General features: G+C 45.1%; 1 protein-coding gene across 2 annotated transcripts; it reads left to right on the top strand.

The window, feature by feature from the left end:
* Nucleotides 1-49: 49 nt before the first annotated feature.
* On the top strand, nt 50-22382 carry LOC131593059 (sugar phosphate exchanger 3). Of its 2 annotated transcripts, none has more exons than XM_058865251.1 (15): nt 50-164; nt 3353-3527; nt 3630-3744; nt 5762-5854; nt 6295-6378; nt 7572-7717; nt 8281-8377; nt 9420-9504; nt 10563-10747; nt 13142-13283; nt 14452-14553; nt 16141-16188; nt 16918-17069; nt 18781-18846; nt 19666-22382. In XM_058865251.1, exons 2-15 carry the CDS (start codon nt 3427-3429, stop codon nt 19756-19758), a joined length of 1509 nt encoding a protein of 502 aa, XP_058721234.1. In that variant the 5' UTR covers nt 50-164; nt 3353-3426; the 3' UTR covers nt 19759-22382. The 2 variants fall into 2 exon arrangements, with proteins under 2 accessions (XP_058721234.1, XP_058721233.1); XM_058865250.1 differs by lacking the exon at nt 50-164 and adding an exon at nt 447-528.
* The last annotated feature ends 363 nt before the right edge of the window (nt 22383-22745 follow it).

Genomic DNA, 22745 nt, shown 5'->3' with positions numbered 1-22745 from the left:
GCCGGACCGCGGGGCCGGCGCCGCTCGCTCCCGCCCCGCACAGGGGGCGGGCAGGGCCCGGCGGCGGCCGAGGCCGGACTACAGCTCCCGGCGCTCCGCGGGACCGCCCGGAAGAGCCGCCTCCTCCCGCCGACTTCCTCCGGCCGCGCTGGGCGCCGCGCACGGTACGCGGGGCCGGGCGGCTCCTCGGGGCGGTGGCTGAGGCGCGGAGCCGGGGCGGCGGCGGCGGAGGAGCCGGGCCGGGCCCTGCCCTGCCCTGCCCTGCCCTGCCCTGCCCTGCCCTGCCCTGCCTTGCCTTGCCCTGCCCGCTCGGCTCCGCTCCCTGCCCCGCCGAGGACGTGGCCCCAGCGCCGGGAGGGAGCCGCGTCCTCCTCATCGCCCCCTGCTCGGGCTGGGCTGGGCTGGGCTGGGCTGCCCGGGCCTCCCCGGCAGCCCGGATCGTTCTCGGAGCGTTCAGGTGCTCGGGGCAGCTCCTTGGGCATCCGCGGTGACGGACGGTCTGCTTGTGCTGGCTGCGGAGGGCCCTGGGTGGGTTTGGGGTTGTGCCACTGTTCTTCTGTCTGTTTGGAGACATGGAGTGTCGGGGGTTATTGGTTTGGGTTTTCATGGCGTTTTCTTTGTGTTGTTGTTTTTTTTTAATTATTACTATTTTGAAGAAAACCTGTCGTTTGTTTTGCACTTTGGAATGTTAAGGCTGCGCTTTCCTGCCGGCTTTGGAGGGCATTAAGGGTGTTTATTTTGAACTTAAGATGCCTTATTTTGACTTTAAGTGAAAGGATAAGGTAGGACAGCGAGGAGAGCTTAACAAATAAGGGTGAAAGCCTATCAAAAGCTTACTCAAAATACCGGCTTGCTGAAGTTAAATAGTGCTAAATAGTTAGACAAGGCAGTCCAACACTCTAAAAGCACTCTTCTTCCTTTCTTAAAGGCATGTGCTTCACTGTCTTGAGTTCTGTGGGTCATCCTGCTGCTGAGCTTTTGTTCCTCCTCCACCACAAAGTTACTGTGGTGTTCTCATAATAATTAAAAAACTAATTTTAAAGAAGAAACTGGTTACAGACTTTTCTAGCCTAGTAAAAATGCCAGTTTTGAATATAGAAAGGGCAGGATGAAGAAAGAGGAAAACAAGATCTTGTGTGGTTATCTCAACACTCTGTAAGTATCCGGTGCCAGGTCTAGAGAGATAGCTGAGATTGGGAAGCTCTGAGGAACAGATTGTTTCAATAGTAAGTGCTGCTAAAAAAAAAAAGGTGACTTTAAGGTCAAACCAGGTCTTAACTTTAAAAGGACTTAGTATCTTGGACAAATAAGATCTATATTTGCATATGTTGACATGAAGCAAGTAAATCTTGTGCTTTGGGCTGCAAACTGATGACCCAAAGAAGGAACTTTTCCCCACAGCATTGCACAAGTGGCAGTGTTTTGCTTTCCTCGGCACAGCTCTGTTGTCTGCCTGGTGGGAGGGGAGGGAGAGGCAAGGAAGCTGTTGTGTTTGACCAGCAGACTGTGTGGCTCACAGGCCTGTAAGGACCATGGAACTGGGACACTGGAGTGCCTTGGCTTCCCTACTCTGTGTGGGGGACAGCCCTGAGCTGCAGGGTTACTGCTGCCTGACGGGGAGTAGCACTGTATGGCACTTGTGTGAGTGCTGAGTCTGCATTCACTGATGCTGAGAAATGGTCTGGGACCTCAGGTGAAGGTAGTATGAAGACTCCTTGCAAAGTTGCCTCTTCCAGGGCTAGTCTTGCCTTCTCACAGCTCCAGTTGTAGGCACTTTTTTTCCCTCTCTGTGAACCCAAGCAGCCTAGGCACCTGTCCCTACAAGGAGGTGCTGGCACACCGAGGTGCTGTGTGCCAGCTGGAGCAGTGACAGCGTGGCTCAAGAGCTCCTGGGCTGGGAAGAGGCAGATGGTGCCAGGTCTTGTGCAGACTCGCTGCATTTGTCCTGGATGAGAATGGAGGTGTTCAGGTGTGCTGTAGCTCCAGTGGCTCAAGGCTTTCATAGCTGGGTCTGTGTTACTCAGAGGATCTTCATGCCACTCTCTGTTGTGGAGGTCAGAATGTGGTGTCAGTTTCCAGGGTGGTTCACATGTCCAGCAGTAGCTGGATATTGCTGTTGGTCAGGTGTGTGTCATCACTCAGAGAACAGGGAAGGGAGACTGCCTGCAGTGAAAGATGTCTTGATGAAACTTTTAAAAGGTGGAGTAAAAAGTCTGTGTGAAATAAAGGGTTTTCAGCAGCAGAAATTTGTATGAAAGACTGTCTGGGCAGTGACTTCTACTTTCTCCAAGTGCAGTTATGAAGCTGAAGTTGAAAAGTTTTCTGTCAGATGTGCAAATAATTTCAAGCAGTGCCTGTGGGTACAAAAGGACACAAAGGCATTATATTCTGTTTTATTTCAGTGCTGATCCTTTGGGGGAACAGGGGTGGTGCTTTATTTTACCTCTCAGCATTCAGAATGTTTGTGGTGTTGGCATGTCTTCTGAAATGCGTGGAGAGATTCATCCCCTCACTGCCCAGTGGGGCTGTTTCCCAAAACCTGCTAGCAGACATTGTCCCTTGGCTATGCCAGCACAGCTGGGGGATTGGAGTGGTGTGATGTGGAGCAGCATGAGTAAACTGTGTGTTTGTCATGGCCTTCCTCCAGCACTGTTAGTTTCTACTTGTCTGGAGGTTGAGGCAGGTGTCACCCATGCCCTGCAGGTAGGAGCAGGAAGGTGTGACGTGTGTGCTGCACTAATGAGTTAGGGACAGATGGAGCTGTAATCTCAGGCTTGAGAATCCTTGAGAAGGATTCCAACTGTTGGATTTCAGCACTGTCCTCACAGTTACTTACCTTTTTCCATCTATGGAAGTCCTCTCTTGAATTTATTCCTTCAACAGCATCTTAGTGAGGCAGTTGGATCCCAGACCTTTCCCCAGCCATATCCGAATGCTGCTCTTGTGGCTTCATCACCTGCCTGTGTCCAGCTGGGTAGCAGTGGCTACTCTGTAGTGCACCTTGTGTGTAAATGGTACACAGTGGTCTCTAATGGGAGAATGCTGGAAGTTGGTAGATCCAGGGGGTACTCCTTTGGTCCTGGGCACTGAAGAAGCGTCTGCTAGGAGAGACATAAAAAAGAAGTGCCGTGAGGGAACTGGGAGAATGGGAATAACAAGACACCTTAAGCCACAGAAGTTGCTGAGGAGTGTACAACTGATGAGATGGGTAGTGGTGTGAAACAAGTTGGAAAGGCATGGCATAGAGTTGTTCCGTCTGGATTCAAGCTGTTTGGGGAGCAGAGCTGTACTTCATACACCTGTTTGAATTCAAATATGTTTTCTCCTCCCTTTCCACCTTCTTCTCTTTCAGTGAGCAGAAAAATGACTTAATCACCATTCAGCCCTCGTGGCCAAGGCAGGAGCAGGGGTAGGGCTGCCAGGAACATGGCTGTGCCTGGAAGCTTACGGAGGCAGCCTGCCAACAGAGGCCTTGTGTCCCACTGCACCCATCATCATATTGTTGTGTTCCTGCTGACCTTCTTCAGGTAGGTTGAGTGTACCTCTGCTCAGAGATTTGTATTTCCACCCTTTCCCCCTTGACCTCCAGAGGAGATTGGGCCAACCTGTGTTTGTGTGTTTCCTGGCAGTTATTCCCTGCTCCATGCCTCCAGAAAGACATTCAGTAATGTCAAAGTCAGCATTTCCAACCAATGGACTCCTTCCTGCCTAAACAGCACGGCCCCCGAGCTCCGGCCATATGAGGTAAGGACACAAGGGAGAAGGAAGTGCTAGGAAAGGTGGGCAGCTGCCAGTGAGCTGAGCTTGTGGAGCTGAAGAGGCCCCTTTAGGTGTTCCTCTCTTCTCAGAATGTGAAACTTCAGGTGTTGGCACTGTAGTTTTATCGATCACCAGGCAATGCTGAAATCTTCCCCAGTGGTGCCCAGGGAGAAACTTCTCAAGTAGCTACAGTGTTCCAGTGGAAATGGGGGCCCCAGAAGAGTCTGCAATAGCCAGTAGCACGGAGGAGGGAAAGAGGACTCTTCCTTTGAAGTGTTGGAGGCAATAAACCAAAGCGGTTAATGGGCTTACAGAGAATTCTGTGAAATCCTGGCTGTGTTTTCTCTGTGGCAGTGGTGTTGCTGCCATCCTCTTAAAAAGATAGCCAGACTAGGAGAGAAAGCTGTCTGACAGTGCTAGCTGTTTGTCCTAAATTGATAATGAAGAGTGACATTTTGTCTTGCATCTAAAAGGCCTGATTTCCATGCTTAACATCCAGTACCCCTTGTCTGTAAAATCCTGGTTTCAGTTAAAGCAGTGGGAGTTTTGGCAGTGCTTGCTTACAGGAAAGGAACTTTTAAACTGCTTGGTTCTCACAAATGAGAATGCAAGAACTACCTCCTAGTTCCTTCCCTGGGGTTTTTAGGGCTTGTTTTTTGTAGTGCTTTGTCCTGTTGCTTTTGAGAACTAGAAGAAATCTCACGTTAAAAGCTTGGTCACAGGCCACGAGATCTATTAGAGGTAGGAGTTCCAAGTCAGCTGCTGGAGCGTTGCCTGCATTAGAAATCATTGTTTGTTTGAATGTTTGACAGAGGGAACAGAAGGATGATAAATGCAGACTTCTTGTGATAAGCAAAACCAGAAAATTTGGCTTGTAATGTGTTCAGGATTTTATAGTATGGCCAAAAGGATTGAGCATCTCAGGGACGCTAAAATGAAATGCAAGATGTTTATATTTAGTTCTCTAACTAACATTCAAACAACTAGTATATTTTGGAAGCTGTTTTGATTATTATTATTTTTTTTATATATAGATGATTTGGTGTTTGCTGGATGGTGAAATGCATGTGTCTGATCAAGAAAAATGGTCAGACTGGTCCTTTAGGTATCAATTTAGGTTACATCTGTTAAACTAAGTGGATGTATCATTAGTGTTGTCTGAACAGGATGTTCTCCTGGAGAGGCAGAATCAAGCTGAAACTAATGGCACATCTGTAGGCTGAGCTTGGATTGGGTTTGTTTGTTTTGTAATGGGGGCATGGTGGGAAGGGAAGAAAACTTTGTTCTGATTAACTTTATTAATTCTTCAACTTATCCTCAAAGCTTGCTATTTTTTTTACCTGATATCACTAATCTTTATTTCTGGACAAGTGAGACTTTTTCCCCTTTTTTGATCATATTGAAACTAAAGAGAAACTCAGGGTAAGCACAAAACCAAACAACATTAGTGATTGGAGTTTGTTGTAAATAATTTCCAACCAGTCTATTTCTTCCCCTTGTTCCTTTTCTGCTCTTTTTTTTCTGTTTGTTTCCTGTCATTTCTTATTCTGGCTGCTGTCACAAATACTTTAAGGGAATTATTCATTTAGTGAAGACAGCAAGAGAAGTACAGAAGAGATGCTGCACATAAAACAGAATATGCCTTAGTTGTATTATTCATTAAAATGCTCATCAGTGTTTCAGAGTACGAAACTGTCTAACAGCTGCATGCTAGTTAGAAGAAGGGTTTGTTTTGCCACTAATTTGTCTTGATCCAGGTGAAAGGAGCATTTCTCACTTCTGGTTTGCTAGCTTGCATTTTAGAAGTGAAGCAAAGTGTCAGTGGACGTTTTCCACCAGAAGATAGTGCCAGAAGTGTTCCTGATTTGATAACTGAAGTGTTGGAGAGATGGGAGCTTGCTTAGGCCAATGCTGTTCTGCTTTGGAGCTGGGGTTTCCATTGAAAAAGAGTAGAATGAGCTATGACTCTCCCTGTTTACCTGTCAAAATTTTCCCTCTGTAGCTCTGGAACAGCAGCCATTTATTTCCAAATGCAGAAGAAGCAACTCTCTTCCTGGGGACATTGGACACCATCTTTTTGTTTTCCTATGCTGTGGTGAGTAAAACTAACCCCAAACTGCTCAGCTTTGGTTGACTCTTACTGGAAAGATCACACCCACAATAAAAAACTTAGTTCAGAAGCAAACCCTGCACTCTTTCAGTTTCTGTTAGTTCTGCCCATGCCTGTCACCCATGGGAAGATGCTTGTAAACAAGCACAAGGGAAATACTATCACTTCAGAATTTCTTACACTTCTGTCACTGGGGAGAACTAGTTCTGTCTCTCCAAGAGTTCTCAGCTGAGTTCTTTTAAAAAAGAAATGTAATAGCAGCTACAATCAGGGTTTCTTTGGTGGCAGGAGTAGTGGTTAGAATCAAACTGTAAGTTGGTATAATAGCAGTGTTTGGATTAGTATGGCCTTTCTATGTAATTTTAATTCTTACAGCTGTAAGGTGAAATCCTCTGGCTTTATTTAATGCTGTGTTTTGTTCTCAGGGTCTCTTTGTCAGCGGCATAGTTGGGGACCGCCTGAATTTACGCTGGGTTTTGTCTTTTGGCATGTGTTCCTCTGCTCTGGTGGTAAGTTGGAACATAATAGTGGGATTTAAAAATCTGCCTGAGGTTTTCTGGTTAGGGTTTTTTTAATGCCTGAGGGTTTCTGGTTAGGTTTTGCTGTAAGGGAGAAGAGGCTCTGTTTCTGTGTGAGCTGTAGCTGTACCACAGTGGTCTCAAAGCCTGCAGGTCTAACTTGTTGCAGGATGCAGGTACTGCACTGTCTAGAGCATTGAGCATAAATGACTCTCCCCTTCCTGAAATGTCTAGCTCTGGACATCATGTTAGAAGGAAATTCCTAAATTTGGGACACTGTCTAGAGACTTGATGAACAGCTTTTTTTCAAGATTGGTGTATTTGGGCTTTGAGGGACTGATTTGTAGTATAACTTAGTCTCTTGGACCATGTTTGTTGTTATCCAGGCTTTTGCTTCCAAACACAATCTTTGCTCTGTTCTTTAAAGGATATCCTAACAATACCAGGCACTCATTTACTTATTTTATATAATTGCAAGGAGAGTATGTGTCAAAACAGAATGTCTGCTTTAAACAAAAGGTGTTTTGTGTTCAAGTTCAAGCCTCCTCAGATAAGTGTAAATCAGTTTTATCTCCTGGTTTTCTGGTTATTAAAGTAGCGGTAAAATGTGTGGAGTGTGTTTTATTTACCCTGTGGCTACAAACCCCACTGTGCCCTATTGGGTTCTGCAGACACATGACTACAATTGTGCATCAAGCACGCTGTGCCACAATGTGTCTTTATCTTGAGTTAGAGCACTTAGTAATTTGAGACCTGGCTAGGTAGTATTTGTGTTAAATTGGTGAAGATACATGACCTGTGAGGGTTCTGTGTTCACAGAGAGCCTCACGGATTAGGATGTCAGTACAACAGCAGATCAAAAGGCTGCTGTATTTTTAGTGTTGTCATTGAAACTATTTATGTCATCTTCTCCTCTCCTGTTATAACTATGCTGTTTGGGGAGACAAAAGTCTTTTGGAGAGGAAGTGCCATGACAGCACATTTGTCTCTGGAGTCAGAGCTGTGCTGGCTCAGCAGAGGGTGCTGTGAGCCCTGTACTGTCTCAAACAATGCCAGCCTGGCCTCTGCCCTGGCCCCTGCATAGCTCCCTGAAAGCTTGTTCCTTTTTTTAGGACCCCACTCCTGCCTGTCTTTCAGCAGTAGCCTCAGGGTGTCTTCTCTGTTTTCCCTCTGCTCTTCTCTAGGTATTCTCCTTTGGCACACTCACAGAATGGTTGCATTTCTACAACAAGTGGTTCTACTGCTGTCTCTGGGTTGTGAATGGCTTGCTGCAGTCCACTGGCTGGCCCTGTGTGGTTGCTGTCATGGGAAATTGGTTTGGAAAAGCTGGGTAAGTTGAGTTTTCTTCAGTGACTCACTTATCTGACCTGCTGAGTCCTAGACTGAGCTGAAATTCTCAAACCAGAAAGGACAATTGTTAGATCATAATTAAAATTAGGTAGAATGAAATATGCCGTACTTGCTCTCTCTCTCTCTGTCTTTTACTTTTTTCTGGAGACACAGGACAGCCTGGTGTGAACACAATTGTGTGTGTTAAAAGTACAGGTTCAAACTTCAAAAATCCCATAGAGTAGAGTGACTGAATTTTAATTTTCATAGGCTCTACTCTCACTTTGGGGTATTGCAGATGAGCTCTAGTCATAGTTTGTAACCTTGTTGCCAGCTCACTTTGCTTTAACACAGATGTTTCAGGGTTCCTGGTTTATCTATTTGGCATCTCCAAGTTATTATGTGTTTTGTTTTAAATGAACTTCAAGTCTCTTTGAAGTGGTCAGGGAAAATAGTGTAACTTTATTCCTAAGTTAAAGTTCACTTAAATGTTTTGTTTTTGTCTTGTTCTTAATGCCATCTGTCCTCACATTGCCTGCTTCAAATCTTTTTTCCCCTCTGCAGGAGAGGCTTTGTCTTTGGACTCTGGAGTGCCTGTGCATCTGTGGGAAATATCCTTGGGGCATTCCTTGCTTCCTGTGTTCTCAAATACGGCTATGAGGTAGGTATTGCTACCTGGCTTCCAGCTACACCTGCATGTCTGAGTGGGTTATGAGACACTGGTTTCTTGTCCTGTCTTTGAGAGATAACAGCCTAATGTGTCCAATTTCATCTTCCTGAATTCTGTGGAAGTAAACAGTAGGCAGAATAGAAAGGCTCTTCCTTTCCTGACTCCTCCAAGCTGGGAGAAATGAGCCCCAGACTCCTCTCAGAGTAAAAGGGACTGATGTCATTGAGGAACTCTAGTGTCACATTACACCTTCTTCAGATTTGGGTGGCTTCAAGTGCTCCTCAGAGTCATCCATCACAGCTTCTGAGTTGACTGGAGTCCCTGGAGCTAGAAGGGCATGGAGGCATAGCTACTGTGACTGGGAAGAGGCCAAGCTGTCGTGTGGCAGTGGACAGCTGAGAATGGGAGTGACCCAGCACATCTCATAGCACAGGGCCTCTGAGGACAGGCTGGAAGAGCTGAGCTGGTCACTCTGGACATGAGAAAGCTTAGAGTACCAAGAGCACCCTTCCAAAGCCTGGGAGAGGATTGCTGAGAAATCAGAGCTAGACTTTTTCCAGGACTACATTGTGAGGGAGCGAAAAAGCAGTGGGTATAAAGTGAAGCAGGGAAGGTTCCATTTGGATGTTTGGCAAACCATTTTCCTATGATGTACGTTAAGCAGTGGAACAAAGGGACAGAGCCTGGACGATCTGTCTTTGGAGGATTTCAAGAATCTGATTGACCAAAGCTCTGAACAACCTTGTCTGAATTTGGTGCTTGACTCTTCTTTGAGCAATCCCTTTCAATAGAGTTGGATCTCTGTTTGTGTTGGCTCAGCTCCTTCCTCGCTGCTGTCACCTCAGTACAGATGGGCCTAGATAGGACCAAGTCTGTTCAGGAGATCACTTGTTTGCCAGTGTCATGGATGCAGACTGGGTTGTTGTAGCTGTGTTTGCTCTCTCATGAGTTTGAAATGTAAAGAAACCCTCATTAGAGAGGAAGGTGTATGTGACTGAAAGTGCTTAAAAAAGCATGCTTTATTTCTCCTCAGTATGCTTTCTTGGTGACTGCCTCAGTACAGTTTGCTGGAGGAGTCATTGTGTTCTTCGGGCTCCTGACATCGCCGAAGGAAGTGGGTGAGTGGAAGAGCTGTGCTGTTTCAGCCCCTTCATGGAAAGCAGATCTTCAGCTTCCCATGTAGTACTACTCATGCTGACAGCATTTATCCTCAGGGCTCTTATCAAATGGTGCTGCACCCTAGTGCATGTAATGGAGCAAATGCTTTGCTTGCCAAGATCACATTAAATGCTACCATGCATCACGTGAATAGGGTCTGGATATTTTTTAAAGCAAAATGAAACAGCCTGGCTCTAACATCTCCACTAGGATATGCCTAATTATCTGTTTTTCTTCACCTTAAACATCAGTATTTATTAAAGAAAACAGCAGGCAAACTGATAACTGGCTGTTGTAGGAGAAAACTAGGGCAAGCCTTAAGTGTGCAATGGGAAGGGAAAGTAGTTTTGGTCTGCAGGTCTCCCACAGACAGATAAATAACTCTTGGGTTGGAGGTGTTTCTTCTCTGAGAAGGTGGCAGGCAAGTCAGAATGCAACAGGAAAACAAAAGAACTTTGGGGCTTTGACAGTGCCATGGAGGAGGTTTCCCAGGTCCCTGCAAAGGCTGTAAAGTCGGGAGCTCTAAAGCTGCCATAAAGTGTGCTCGTAAGAGTGCTCTGCATCCCAGGAGGCACAGTGCAGTTCCCAGGCCTTCCATTCCAGCAGAGTCATTAACAGGCAGCAGGTGTCTGAGACCCTGCTGCTACTCTCAGCCTCCACACTCGAGAGAGGTGGCATCCAGGAGCCAGGGCTGAGTATCCCAACCCCTCAGTAAGGGGGGAAATGCACTAATTTGTTGTGTCTTCCAACTAATGGCCAGACACTCAGAACAGACAAAGCCGACGCCAGGATCACACAGTACTTTCAAGAGCCCTAGAAGACAAAGGGTAGAAACTGGCGGCACTGCAGAACACCATCTAGAAGAGTTTCTAAGCCAAAGGAGGATGGAGGTATGGGAGAGCAAGGGAATTGCTAGAAGGTAGAATTGCTTAAAAGAAGCGAGCGTAGCTTTAGAGTGGGGAGAGGGTGAACAGGCTGTGGTCCGTTTTTCCTGTTGCTTATTCTTTGTAAAACTTAGGCCTCCCTGAGCTCGGAGCAGATGAAGATGAAGTCAGCGTGGAAGAAGATGCCAACAGGCCCCTAATGGGCAATGATGATGTGGATGATGATGACCGGAATTACTCCATTCAAGCAAGTGACAATGACAACCATCCCAAGGCCATTGGCTTTTTCCAGGCTTGTTGCCTTCCTGGTGTAGTACTGGTGAGGACACAGATTCTTAAGTAAGAGCTGACTTACCTGTTGAACGTAAAGCTGTCTTTTTGTATTATCAGGATTTGTTCCCATCACTGTTAATAAGTTGACCGTATCTTGTAGTGGCTGACATCTGACGTGTCATGCTGTTAAAATGTTGGGGTTGGGTCTGGTATCCTTGTGTGCATGGATGATGCTGTCTGGGTGTGTGGTGTGTGTTGCTCTTCCCATCCTGCTTCATGGAGTGCATTTAATGAGTCAGTGAAGGGCAGCAGGGATCCTGCCCTTCCTGCTGTGAAGTTGCAAGCGAGGCCATGAGCAAAGGTGGTTGTAGGATGCTTCCTTGGTAAGAGATGCTTGCCCCGAGGAGTGGGGTTCTCACTCCTAACTGAGCATCACACAGAGCTCTGTGGCACTGATACTGAGATTTGGAGGTTTTCAGTTATCTTAAAGAATAAAACTGGCCTGAAAAGCCTGAATCAGCATGATGTAACATCTGGGAAAGTGTGTAGGGTTTTTTATGAACAACAGGAAACAAGGCCCGGTGATGCAGTTTCCACATATCCTTGTCTGTCCCTTGGAAAATTGTGGTTCTGTATCAGCAGTATTGCCCAATTCATGTTCAGCTGAAAAGTTAACCTGTCATTAAAAGCAATGTTAAGCTTGTGCACCAGTGGGCTGTGTGCCCCTGAATACTAGAACCAAAGAAAGGGGGCAGAGTGGCTGCTCAGCAGAACAGTGGGAGCTGCCTGGATTTGTCATGAAACAGAACTACTGAACGGGCAGTGTTGTCAGGTAACCTTAACAAGCAAAGCAGTTGGCTCTTGAGATTAAGGCAACAGAAAATCTAGAAGGGATGAGTGCATTGTCAGTATGTTGAGTGCAGGACAACCACAGTCCTATTGTTAAGGCCTTAGTTGAGGGATGGCAAAAGAAAGCAAACCCATCTTGAGTTCTTTCCTGCTCTGGCTAAGTGCCTCACACGAAATGTTAGTGATGATGTCTGCCTCAGTTGATGTGTGGCTTTTTTCACTGGCCTGAACAAAAGGAGATGGCAGCAACAGAGGTTGCTGGCTTTGAACTTTGGGTTTTGGGGACAAGTTCCACACCCTCATCCAGTGACCTGAACACCTCTGAGTTTTATCTGATGTCAGCTTAGTGCCCAGCTAAACAGGGATACCATGTCAGACTGGTGAGAAACCAAATACTGAAAGAGTCTCCAAAGCATTGTCAAGATTCTGCAGAGAGTTTATTTGACATACTTTTTCCTGTAGCTCTTCTCATCTCCTGCTGAGTGATATGGTGGAAGAGTTTTAGTACAGACAGCTTTCCCCTGAGCTAGGAATTCAATGTTTAATCATTCAAGGCAATCTGGTAGACAGTTCCTTAGTGTGCTGTAATAAATATCACTTTGTACAGTGCACTTTTCGCACCCAGAGGCAGGAAAACCCTACCAAACATCCCCATGTCTTCCATGTATGGTGGAAATGAGTTTGTGTCCTCTAAAGAGTGAAAAAGCATTACTAATACAGCTAAGAAGTCTGTATCTATTAATATAAATTCAGAAGAGGTGATTTTGTGGAGTTTAATGTATAAAAATATCTGCTTTTTGAAATTCAAAGTCAAGTGTCCATGTGCACAGAGCCTCAAAGGCTGTGCTTTAACATCTTTGTCCTTGTTTGCCTCTTCCAATGGGTTCCTTGAACTGCTGTCTTTACTGAAATAGGGTGACCTGTCCCTCTGCATGCTGGGCCAGCAGTCCCTGAGAACTGGTCTTTGCCACACACATGAAGGCTTTGAAGGAGGAGATCTGCTAGCTAAGGACAAATTGAGCCCAGCAGCCAAAAGGTGGTTGTCTCAGCTGTTTGGTTTGGAAGCCTGAGCTCAAGCTTTGGCCAAACCTTTCATTCTGTGTCCTGGAATACCTGCCTGGGGATTATGAGTGAAGCTTTCTCTTCTGGTGCTGTAAGCAGATGAGCCTTCTGAGCAGCACAAGATAGCACAGAGGAACCACTTCATATAACTTTCCTCAGCATGATGCACAGATGACTAAATCTCAAGCTTGTTTCATGTCACGTGGCTGGCTCCCTTCTCTTCAGAAGGTGAATTAAATTTTCTTTGTTTTTTGAAGCCTGGTGTCATTTCTTCTCAAGATTACACTGAAAGTGTTTTAACCCATTGCATTCAGTGATAAAAAATAACCTTCTTGGCAGTGATTTTTTGCATTCCTGGGTTCCCTTTGATGTTCGGCATTAAATTTTCATGATGCTGCCTTCTTACATGAAATTCAGAACTGCTTTCCCCTGAAAGCTTTATCTGGATCCAGAGCTTTATGGGAATAAGCAGAGATGTTGTTTGCATTTCTCAAGTGCTAACTGCTCATTGGCCCTCTTTTTGTTCCAGTACTCCTTGGCCTATGCCTGCTTGAAGCTGGTGAATTACTCATTCTTCTTCTGGCTGCCCTTCTACCTCAGCAACAACTTTGGATGGAAAGAAGCAGAAGCTGACCAGCTCTCCATCTGGTATGACGTGGGAGGAATCATAGGTGAGTGAGCAGGGGAGTGACATCTTGCAGCTGCCTCCGTAGTGTTTGAGGATGAAAGGCAGTGAATGCAGCCAGAGCAGTTGTATTCAGTGGGATCTAGCTGTTCACTGAATGTGGGAAAAGTCTAGATTTGTGTGTGGCTGCTTGGCTTTTTTTTACTTGAACACAAAGTGTATGACACTCTAAAGAGTTAACATATAACTGAAGGGCACTGCCATACTCTTGAAAATTACCCCCAGCTGGCATTTTTCTTCACTGACTAGGACTTCTTGAGAAGTGCTGTGTGCAAAATGGGGCACCTGCTTGCTACTTCCTTTCTGACAAGTACCCTTGGGGAAGATTTAGATCTGGACTTCATGGGTTCTATACTGTCCAGTCTGCCCTGTGTTTCTAAGGACAGACTCATTGCACATCTCAGCAGAGTAGGCACTGTGTTATGTTCAGAAATTAAATGTAATTGCTCTTATTGCAAAACCTGACCCACTTCCTCCAGAACGAAATAAACTTACTGTATATGTGTTAGACTTCCTCTCCTGTGCTCAGGTTCTAGCTTTATTCCCTTGTCCAGTTAATAGACATCCCTGTTTGGGTCCATTCAGGGTCGGGTTTTGCTTCTGTGGCCTTTTCTGCAATAGGCTTTCTCAGCATTCTGGCTTTTACCAGCAGAGCAGTTCCTGCAGAGGTACCAGTGGTACGTAAGGTGATTTTTATTGGCCTTTGGCATTTGTTGTGTTCAGTTGCACCCACCCCAAGTAGGTGAGACAGCAGAGAATGTGAGGCTCCTGTGTGTTAATATTTTCCCTGTGAGAAAGAGCTACCTTTTCTTGTACTTTCAGTAAAGGAACCAGCCACAGTGTTCAGCTTGGTTAATCCAGGGCTGTGGTGGTCCTGTAGGAGAAGAGAAAGGAAAGTAGAAGCATTGGCTAGTGGCAGAAAAAAGAAATAATAAATTCCCAGTAAAGCAGTATGAGTAGTTTTCTCTGCTTTATCTGAGACACTTTACTCTGTCTCTGTGTCCGGGACAGTAAGGGCAGGAGGCTTAGCTCCCAGGATTTTAGAGGGAATGTGTATTGATGAGGAGGCCAGAGGCCACTGCACTTAGTGAAACAAGCTTTGTTCCAGGTATCAGCATCCTGGGCCTGACAGGGATTTTTTTTTTTTTAAACAGGTGGGACTATCCAGGGCTTGATTTCTGATGTGCTGCAGAAGAGAGCCCCTGTGCTAGCAGTGAGCCTGCTCTTTGCTGTGGGCTCTCTCTTTGGATACAGCCGTGAGTACGCATGTGCTGCACAGGGATAAGAGGTTCATTCAGCACCTCCTGCAGAGAACCAGAGTACAGCCTGTTCTCGTTATGTTTTCTGGTCTTGAAACTGCTTCTGGATCAGAATGGTGCCTTTTGGTCTATTTTGCTCAAGTGTAACACTGCACAGGAAGAAATCTGTTCTCTGGTTAATGGGGTGGAAATGAATTCTCTGAGTAGCTGGATTTCCCTGTAGCACTGAGTTATGGTACTGGTCCTTCTCCAGTGTCAGTGAGATTTTTGGCATTGTCATTGTGTCAGCACCATAACTGGCAGAGCAAGAAATCTCAGGTGCTTCCCTGTACTATAAGGAAAGAGAATCTGTGGACAGATCTGTGCTGGAGTATATATGCACTACTCAGAGACAGGAGAAGCTCTTAGACTTCACTACGTACACTTCTGAAAATGGTGCAACTGGAGAGTTTCTGCCTCTTTTATGATATAGTTCTTGGTGTCCAGCTTTTGAAAGGAATCTTGGGAAAACAGAGTGTGAGGAGGTGGGAAGATGTAATTTCTGTGAAACATCTATGAAGCACTTCTAGAGGTGACAGGTCTTCAGACAATATCCTGTGGTACAGAGTGATTTGACTCACTGGGATGCCATTTTTCCTCTCTGTGTGTTCCTCCAAAATGGGATGGTGGTCCAGACAGACGTTTATAGACCACTTTGAGATCTCTGGGTAGAAATCTCTGCTGGATCTGCACATGAAAAGCATGGCTTTTGGGAGCATGCAGGCTTACTCAGATGGTCTTGAAGTAAGGTCAATAAGTTGTTATCAGTGAATAGCAAGGATTTGGTTTGGTGGTCTTTGTAGGCTCTTGTGCTAACTCATTGCTTTGAAAAGTGAATTGGAAGTAAAGATGAAATTATTGCTGATGTGGTTTGAAGTTTGTGACTAGGTAGCAGAACAGCCAGAGCCCCAGGTGCCTTGTGCTTAACTCAAAAATGTGCTACTGTCCAAGCAGATACAGAAGCCTCAGGTGATCCCAAGTTCCTGTAGTGTGAAAATTCAGCGTCCCTCAGCCAAAACAGGAAACCTTATTATGCCCATAGTGTGCTGCACATAAGACTAATAATGGCCTGAGAATATGGAAGAGGGTGCACCTTGCTTTGTGCAATAACTTGCCATGTGTAGGCCCTGGGTGGAAGGGAGGAGTTCAGGTGATGCCTGGAAGTGAGGAAAATCAGGGAAAACTGTCTGAAAGGCACTGAGGGACTGGAATGGAAAACCAGCTGCATGTACATGTGCTGTTGGAAAGCCAAGGGGAACCTGTAGGTGTTCAGACATGGCTTTGTAAGGAGGAATTTGGATATGGGGGTTTGCGTGTTTTGCTTTATTACACAGTATTGTTTGGGAAGTTGTTGGGTTACTACCTCCAGGTCCAATCTCTGTACTTTAAAAAGTATTTTAGAAAACGGAGAAAGAGTGAAAGGGTTGATTCAGGTGCTGAGTACTTTGTGATGAGGGAGTTTGAGCTGAGTCTGACTTCCCCAGAAAGATAGATGAAGGATTCTCTTACTATTCAAGTTACACTCACATGGACTTTCTCTTGCAGGTTCCCCAAACAGCAAACCTATCAATGCTGTGATCATGGCAATTACAGGTAATTTCTCAAAATCCACTGTTATGCTGGTAGACGTCTAAATCCATTGCGGAACAATCAGTAACACCAGCCAAGTGGTGGCAAGGTGTTAGTGTGTGCTGCCATCTCTACTGGTTTTGCAGAAAGAGTGAAAACTGGGTCCCAGTTTCTGTCACCTCTGGAAAACAGCTGTAGGAAAACTGCCTTATAGTGGCAGTTACAGAATATAGACTGTATAAAATAATGGCCTGGAGCTGAGGAGATCTGCCTTGGCTCAGTATGATGGAGGTGGATTGATACAGTGATCTGGGATCTGAGGTGGTGGGTATATGACAGAGTCATGAACTGCAGCTCAAACTGGAGGGTGTTTGTCAGAATCCAAAATACCCTGTGTGCTGCGAGAGGTCACAGGCTTTTTGTGCTACCACACATACTGTGCTGTGTTATGGAGTTAGGCCTGCATGAATAGAGCCTTTCTTTCTAAATACTCTTACTTCAGAACTCTCTGTCCTGTTGTTGTGGGTAATTTTTTTTTTTTTTTTCTATTTCTGTGTGACTGCTCCAGATATTCGGGGTGTTCCATGACTCTATGTTTCATATATCCCTTCACCTGCAGTTAGTCTCTGAGCACTGTCTCTAGACTTAATCCTTGTCCTGAGCTTTCATGGTAGAAAATCTGTGTTTTGAAGATGTTTTGTTGAGAGTCTGTCTGAGTATTTTGCACCAAGGCTGTTTTCTTGTCACTTGCAGGATTTTTCATCGGAGGCCCTTCTAACATGATCAGTTCTGCAATTTCTGCTGATCTGGGGCGTCAGGATCTGGTGAAAGGCAGCAGTGAGGCTCTGGCAACAGTCACAGGAATTGTGGATGGAACAGGCAGTATTGGTGCTGCCGTGGGCCAGGTGAGGCTCCCAAAGGACAAGAGAGGTCTGGGGAAGGAAGAGAAGCGTCTGTTGTGGTTACAGATGTTTAGTGCATTCTTCAATCTGAAGTTGTGTGCGGGGAGAAAGAGAGGGTTGGGGGTTTTTAAAAATGATTACTTAAGTACCAACCAAGGGAACCTGTCTGTTTTAATAAAGTTTCCAGTGGAAACCATGTAATTAAGAATTAAACTAAGTATTCATAGTGCTAATGTTAAGGCACTTTGATAATTCAAGTGAATTTTACAGACTTTCATATCCTGAATTTCAGAAAACTTTGCAAGGAGTGAAAAAATACTTTGAAATTTGAGATTTTTTGTTTTGAGGTGATAGGAAAACCTTCTCTTACAGAAAAGTGTATGTATAACTGACTAAAATTTGAGTACCTGTTATGAATGTTACAGTGTTTATGAAGTGATTTAAAATTTGCTCTTATTTGTGCTTTCTCTTTTTATCTGTGGATGTCTTTTGCACCTTGTAAATCCAACCCCACTTGCTTCAATAGTCCATACAGTGTGCTGCCAGAGGTCTGAGGAGTGGTGTGTTGCAGAGGAGGAAGCTGACAGTGTGCCCACTGGGGATGTTTTCTTCTCAAATACAAGTGTTAGCTACGTGAAAGAACGCAGTGGTGCTTTGGGGAGGATTTAGTAGAGAGATCTGAGCCAGTTCTACTCCAGGCATCCCCAGTGGTGGTAAAATACCAAGGATGCAGGCAAGGCATGCGAGTTTCTTTTCCAGAAAGAGATTTGGGTTTCTGCTTGCCATTGACTGCCTGATAAATACAATCCTTCAGTCAGTGTTTCGTAGGATAGATGCTGCTTATCTCCTCTGAACACGGAAAATTACAAGTGCTTTGAGGACAAATATCAGTGCACTGTTGCACTCTGTGTTCTTCTGGCATCATCTCAGTGTTTTTGTCTTCCCACACACATACCATCCAAACTCACGTCATCATAAAAAGTGGGTCTTTGGTTCTGAGAGATTCCACCTGCCTCCCCTTCCAACACTGCATTTATTCCAGCAGAGACAACCACGACGTCATTCCGGGGGTGTGTGAATAACGGCAAACGCACAATGAGCATGTTAGAAATTCAGATCCTGTTTTGATGTACCCAGTAGTGAAGAAGGGAGGCCCTTGTGCAACATCTGAATATAAATCTGCTTATAAGGGATGCATTTTCTTGTGTGGCCTGGACTGCCCAATTGAGCCAGGGTGCAGCTCAGAACAGTGTAGGCTCAAGTGTCTTGCCTAGATGAAGGGTTAAGTATAAGTAGTTACTGGTTGCACAGCTCTTGGAAATGTGCCCTGTATAATTTATAAGCCATTCTAGAGCATTTAGTTCTCATGAGAGTACTTACATCCTCTTATGTCCCACTGTTCCATGCAAAAACCTCATATTCAGCACAGTTTGTCACCCTCTGAAATTGTAGTTCAGTTCTGTCTTTGTGCTGTTCTGAGTTACTGTAAAGCTTCAGGATGGTGTCTCTGCTTTGCTGAAACTGTGGGTTTCATACAGAAAAAGGCTGCTGTCCTGAGTCATCTCTTCTGCCAGGAAAAGATCAGTTGGAAGACTTTGTCATCAGTTCTGTGTGGAGTGCCAACAGCCCACAAAGTCTAGAAAATGAAAGCGTCATGCCTGAATGTCATGCTTATCTTCCCAGTTTGAATAATGTTTTTTTCATTTCTGTTTAGTATCTAGTGTCCTTGATCCAGGAGAACCTGGGATGGATGTGGGTTTTCTATTTCTTCATTCTAATGGTAAGAAATCACGTTTTTAAAAAATTCTTTGTCAAAGCTCTATTTGCCATAAGATGTTTTTGTGGGAACCTGAGAACTGTGACTTCTGATACCATTCTCAAAGTGGCCGGTGGTGTGGCTTTGCCTCAGGTTGTCTAAGTCAAATGGGTTAATTTTGGATCCTTTAAAGTCACGTTGTCTGACAGGAACTGAGATCGTAGCAGAGACACAAAAATACTTGTCCAAAAATACCTGTATGCATTTCCTGAAGCTCACACCACCTGACTTCCAAGGCAGGACTTCTTCCTCCTTCATCTCCATGAAATGTAGTTTCTAATATTTTCAGAGAGCTGAAATTAAGCTGCTTCCTTGTTAGATCTTGAAGATAAGTGGAAATGCAATGACAGTATTAGAACTAAACTGGAAATGCCTTGGCCCTGTTTTGCTGCTAGGGCAGAGAGCTGTTGAGGCCCTGATATGCTCAGCATCACCACAGTGGTGAATGCTGCACAATTTACTTGGTCTTCTCTGCTGGAAGTGCCAGGAGATATCTTTGCATCTGTGCTGACAAGGGAGAAGGCCACTTTGTTAACCAGCAGAGGTGGTGAGGAGGAAGGTCACTGAGGAGCTGGAGAGCTCATCTTTATGAAAAGGTGATTATGACAGCTGAAATTGCATGAGCTTTCCTGCAAGCTCAGTCCTTCCTCTGCTGTGCCACTCTGTCATTGCTTCTCTTAGCCTGTGTCTTCTTGGGATGGCCTTGGATGCATGTTGGAGCAGGGGATGGCTGCAGCTCAGCTTTCTCTGTGCTAATTGTCCTGGATTTGCTTCTTTCCACAGACAAGTTCAACAATCCTATTCATTTCACCGTTGATCGTGAGGGAGATCAGGTTGCTGCTGCATGAGCGGCGCCTCCGAATGCTGGCAGAGTGACTTCTGCTCCCCTCTGCAAGGACTGCTATATGGAACTGACAGCTGGGACACTCATCAAAACTCTGGGAGACTTGTTTGTTGCATCCTCCAGGTTTGGACCAATTCAAAACAACTCCACAAGGCTTGATTGACTCGCCTTGGGTGAGCTCAGTCGTGAAGCACCAAATACCTGTCCTGAGACCACCTGTGTCACGGAGCTGCTGACCTAAGCCTGACAATGCATGGGACTGATGGATTGTCCCAGCCTCCCAGACTCTTCCAGCAGTCACACCAGGGTCTTCTGTTGGGTGTCTTATTCCTATACCTTTTCTTATTTATTTCTGGATGTGCTGACCAAAGTCAGCGGTTTGAAACTGACGGTTTTTAGGAGGCTGTCTTGCAATAGTGCTGGTAAAGTCATAGAGTGCAGTTCATGGATAGTCCTAAATTTCAGATCACCTTAGCTTTTAGAAAGGGCAAAAATAATTATTTGGGATTTATGCTGTCCAGTTGTTTAAAAACTGCTGTTGCTAAATCTCTGTGCAGATGGACCTCTGCTATCCCCTGTCTCATAACTGTTACATATTCCAGCAGTCACATGAAGAAGTTACCTCTGTATTTTGTTTTTAACATTTTTTAATAATGTTACTAATCTCTGAGAAATGAGATTTCTTTTAACTGTTGAAGCAGACAAATAGTGTGCAATACTTTCCTGTAATCTCTGAAATAAGCCTTAATAGGTCCTTTGTGTCTAAAGGATCCTTGAGTGGCTTCAGGGATCAGTAATGGGACACAAATACTTTCACTACTTTGTTTATTGAACCTGACCAATACTGACCAAAATGGGTGTGAGGTGACCTTCTGAATGAAACTAGTGTCACTGACTTCATACTCCTTGGGCAATTGCTCATCTCTAGGAAAGAAGGATCAGAATGGAATTAAAAGAATTTAAGGGACCTGGCTGCTCTCAGGCAGGGGCTTCCAGACAGGGACTGAAGTGTACTCATGGAGTAGCATTAATGAGCAACTGCTGCTGTCTGGCCTCATGCTCCTGTGGCTATGGCTGCATAGGGGACCTCAAGCTCCAGGGTTTGGAAGCTTGAGTTGTACCTTGAAGGGAAAGGTAGATGCAGGTTTTCCTGCAAGCACTAAAAACAAGCGGCTGTGCTTGGTGTGGTGGAGTTTGAGTGCTTTGCAGTACTGTGGTAAGTGGGGTGACCGACTGACACCTCTAACATCTGTTTGTGGTCTTAATGGGATCACTGATTAACTTCTCAAAAAATTTATTTGTGTTTATGCCTTGAGATGTTTCATTGTAATAGGTCTGTGTTAACCTGCAGAACTTGTGAGCAAGCACTCGACAGACTAGTCAGCAGTGCCTGGATGGAGGTGGGGAGCATCAAAAGTGTTGGAGCTGAGAATTTGAAACTTTAAATAGGAAAACAGTTGCCTTTTCAAAATGTACATTGATTTTATTTTATTTTTTAATTGATGAATGTCAATTTTTAGCCATGTGTTGATTGTAATGAGTGGAACATCATTAGTGCCTTACGGTTTTACAGTTTTGAATGGTTGCTTGGTGATTGCTGCTTCTGTAGTTATGTCTCCATGCACAGCTTTCCTTAATGTGGAACTCAGTTGCCCCGTTTTATACTTTCTTTGAGTCTTTCTCTGGGTGGAGGTCATTGTTGCATCTTTTTACTACCCCTCAAAATATTTCAGTGCTTGAGGAAATGATGCCATTAAGCTGATATGGGACCCGAGTCCTTGACTCTTCCCATTCCCATTCCAATTTTTGCCTGTATAATTAGAGCAGGAGACTGAGAATCTATCATCCTGTTCTCAGAATTATGCCCTGGGGTTAGTGTTCACATCCCAAGCTATTCATTAGCTCCTGTACAAATAGAATGAAAACTCCCTGAAATTTAGTTCTAAAATTGATGGTGGCACCATTTGCCCCAGCCACAGTGTCTGAGAATCTCTGGTTTCAAATTCCAACCTGGATGAACTTCTTGGCTGCCTCTCTGGGCAGCAGATAAGCTTCTGATGAAAGGTGGGGTGGGAAAGGGACGTTCCTGGGGTTGGGGGGAGGAGAAGCCGGCCCCTGTAACAAATGGCTTCCTGTAAACAGTTCTGTCCCCTCTTGAGAAGTGTCAGAAGTGATGGAGCGCCAAGCCCAGGGTGCTTTGGGGCCAACCCCAATTAGTGAGGCGTGCCTAAGGCCTCGGGATTGCTGCTGTTGCTGTTGTCCTGGGTTTTCAGTTCCGTGTATTTCTCCAGGGTGCTCTGAGGGAGAAAGGTTTTCAAACTGGTCATGTCTGAACTGACCTCACATGAATAAACATACTTTGACTTGATCTGGGCTAGTTCTTCTGTGTGCTTTATTCCACTCTCCCCAGTGCAGTTCTGAGCATCCTCCTCTTCCTCACAGGTCTGGCTCTACCAGCTGCTTTTCACTCAGCTGCTTTGAAGACCTGAGCCCTTACTAGTGCTGAAACCATCCCAGCCTAAAAGGGGACCATGTTCCCAGGGCTGTAGTTTGGCACTCTTCCTGATCAGGCTCACAGGAAGTTGTGTGAGAGTTCCCTAACAGAGGTGCCTATAATGATGTAATTAATGGTCTTAAATAAAAGAATCAGACTGTCCGTATGCTTGGTTTTATTAATTTATTTCTTTGTTGATCTGCATGTAAAAGTCAGGTGTTCTTCCCTTGGAATTAAATGTGCCATGTGGCTGTGGGCCCTGCTGTGCCTTCTCTCCTGTGGCTTGTTCCATTAAACATGAACCCACTTCTTTGCTTAGCTGTGTTTAAATGGACACAGTGGGGAACATAGTAATTGTGTTTGTGTTTTATAGTTTATAATAAATTCTGAGTCAAGCACAATACCAGACCACTGGAGAAGCTCCTGTGCCTGTGTGTTCTGGTCTCTCAACCCCAAGTATTTTGGTGGTGCTATCATGCTATTCCTCAAGGAAACTAATAGTTCATGTTTTTATCCCTTTTCTGT

The sequence above is a fragment of the Poecile atricapillus genome, chromosome Z (assembly GCF_030490865.1).
Source record: "Poecile atricapillus isolate bPoeAtr1 chromosome Z, bPoeAtr1.hap1, whole genome shotgun sequence".
Lineage (NCBI taxonomy): Eukaryota > Metazoa > Chordata > Aves > Passeriformes > Paridae > Poecile > Poecile atricapillus.
Note: the sequence above shows the minus strand (reverse complement) of the source record. Positions and strands in the feature narration are given on the sequence as shown.

What these genes read in the sequence shown, in the direction of transcription:
- LOC131593059 (XM_058865251.1), top strand. Translation starts at nt 3,427, where the DNA reads ATGGCTGTGCCTGGAAGCTTACGGAGGCAGCCTGCCAACAGAGGCCTT. An exon ending in TGTGTTCCTCTGCTCTGGTG is followed by an intron (nt 6,379 to 7,571) that starts GTAAGTTGGAAC and finishes GCTCTTCTCTAG; the next exon opens with GTATTCTCCTTTGGCACACT. An exon ending in GCCTTCCTGGTGTAGTACTG is followed by an intron (nt 10,748 to 13,141) that starts GTGAGGACACAG and finishes TTTTTGTTCCAG; the next exon opens with TACTCCTTGGCCTATGCCTG.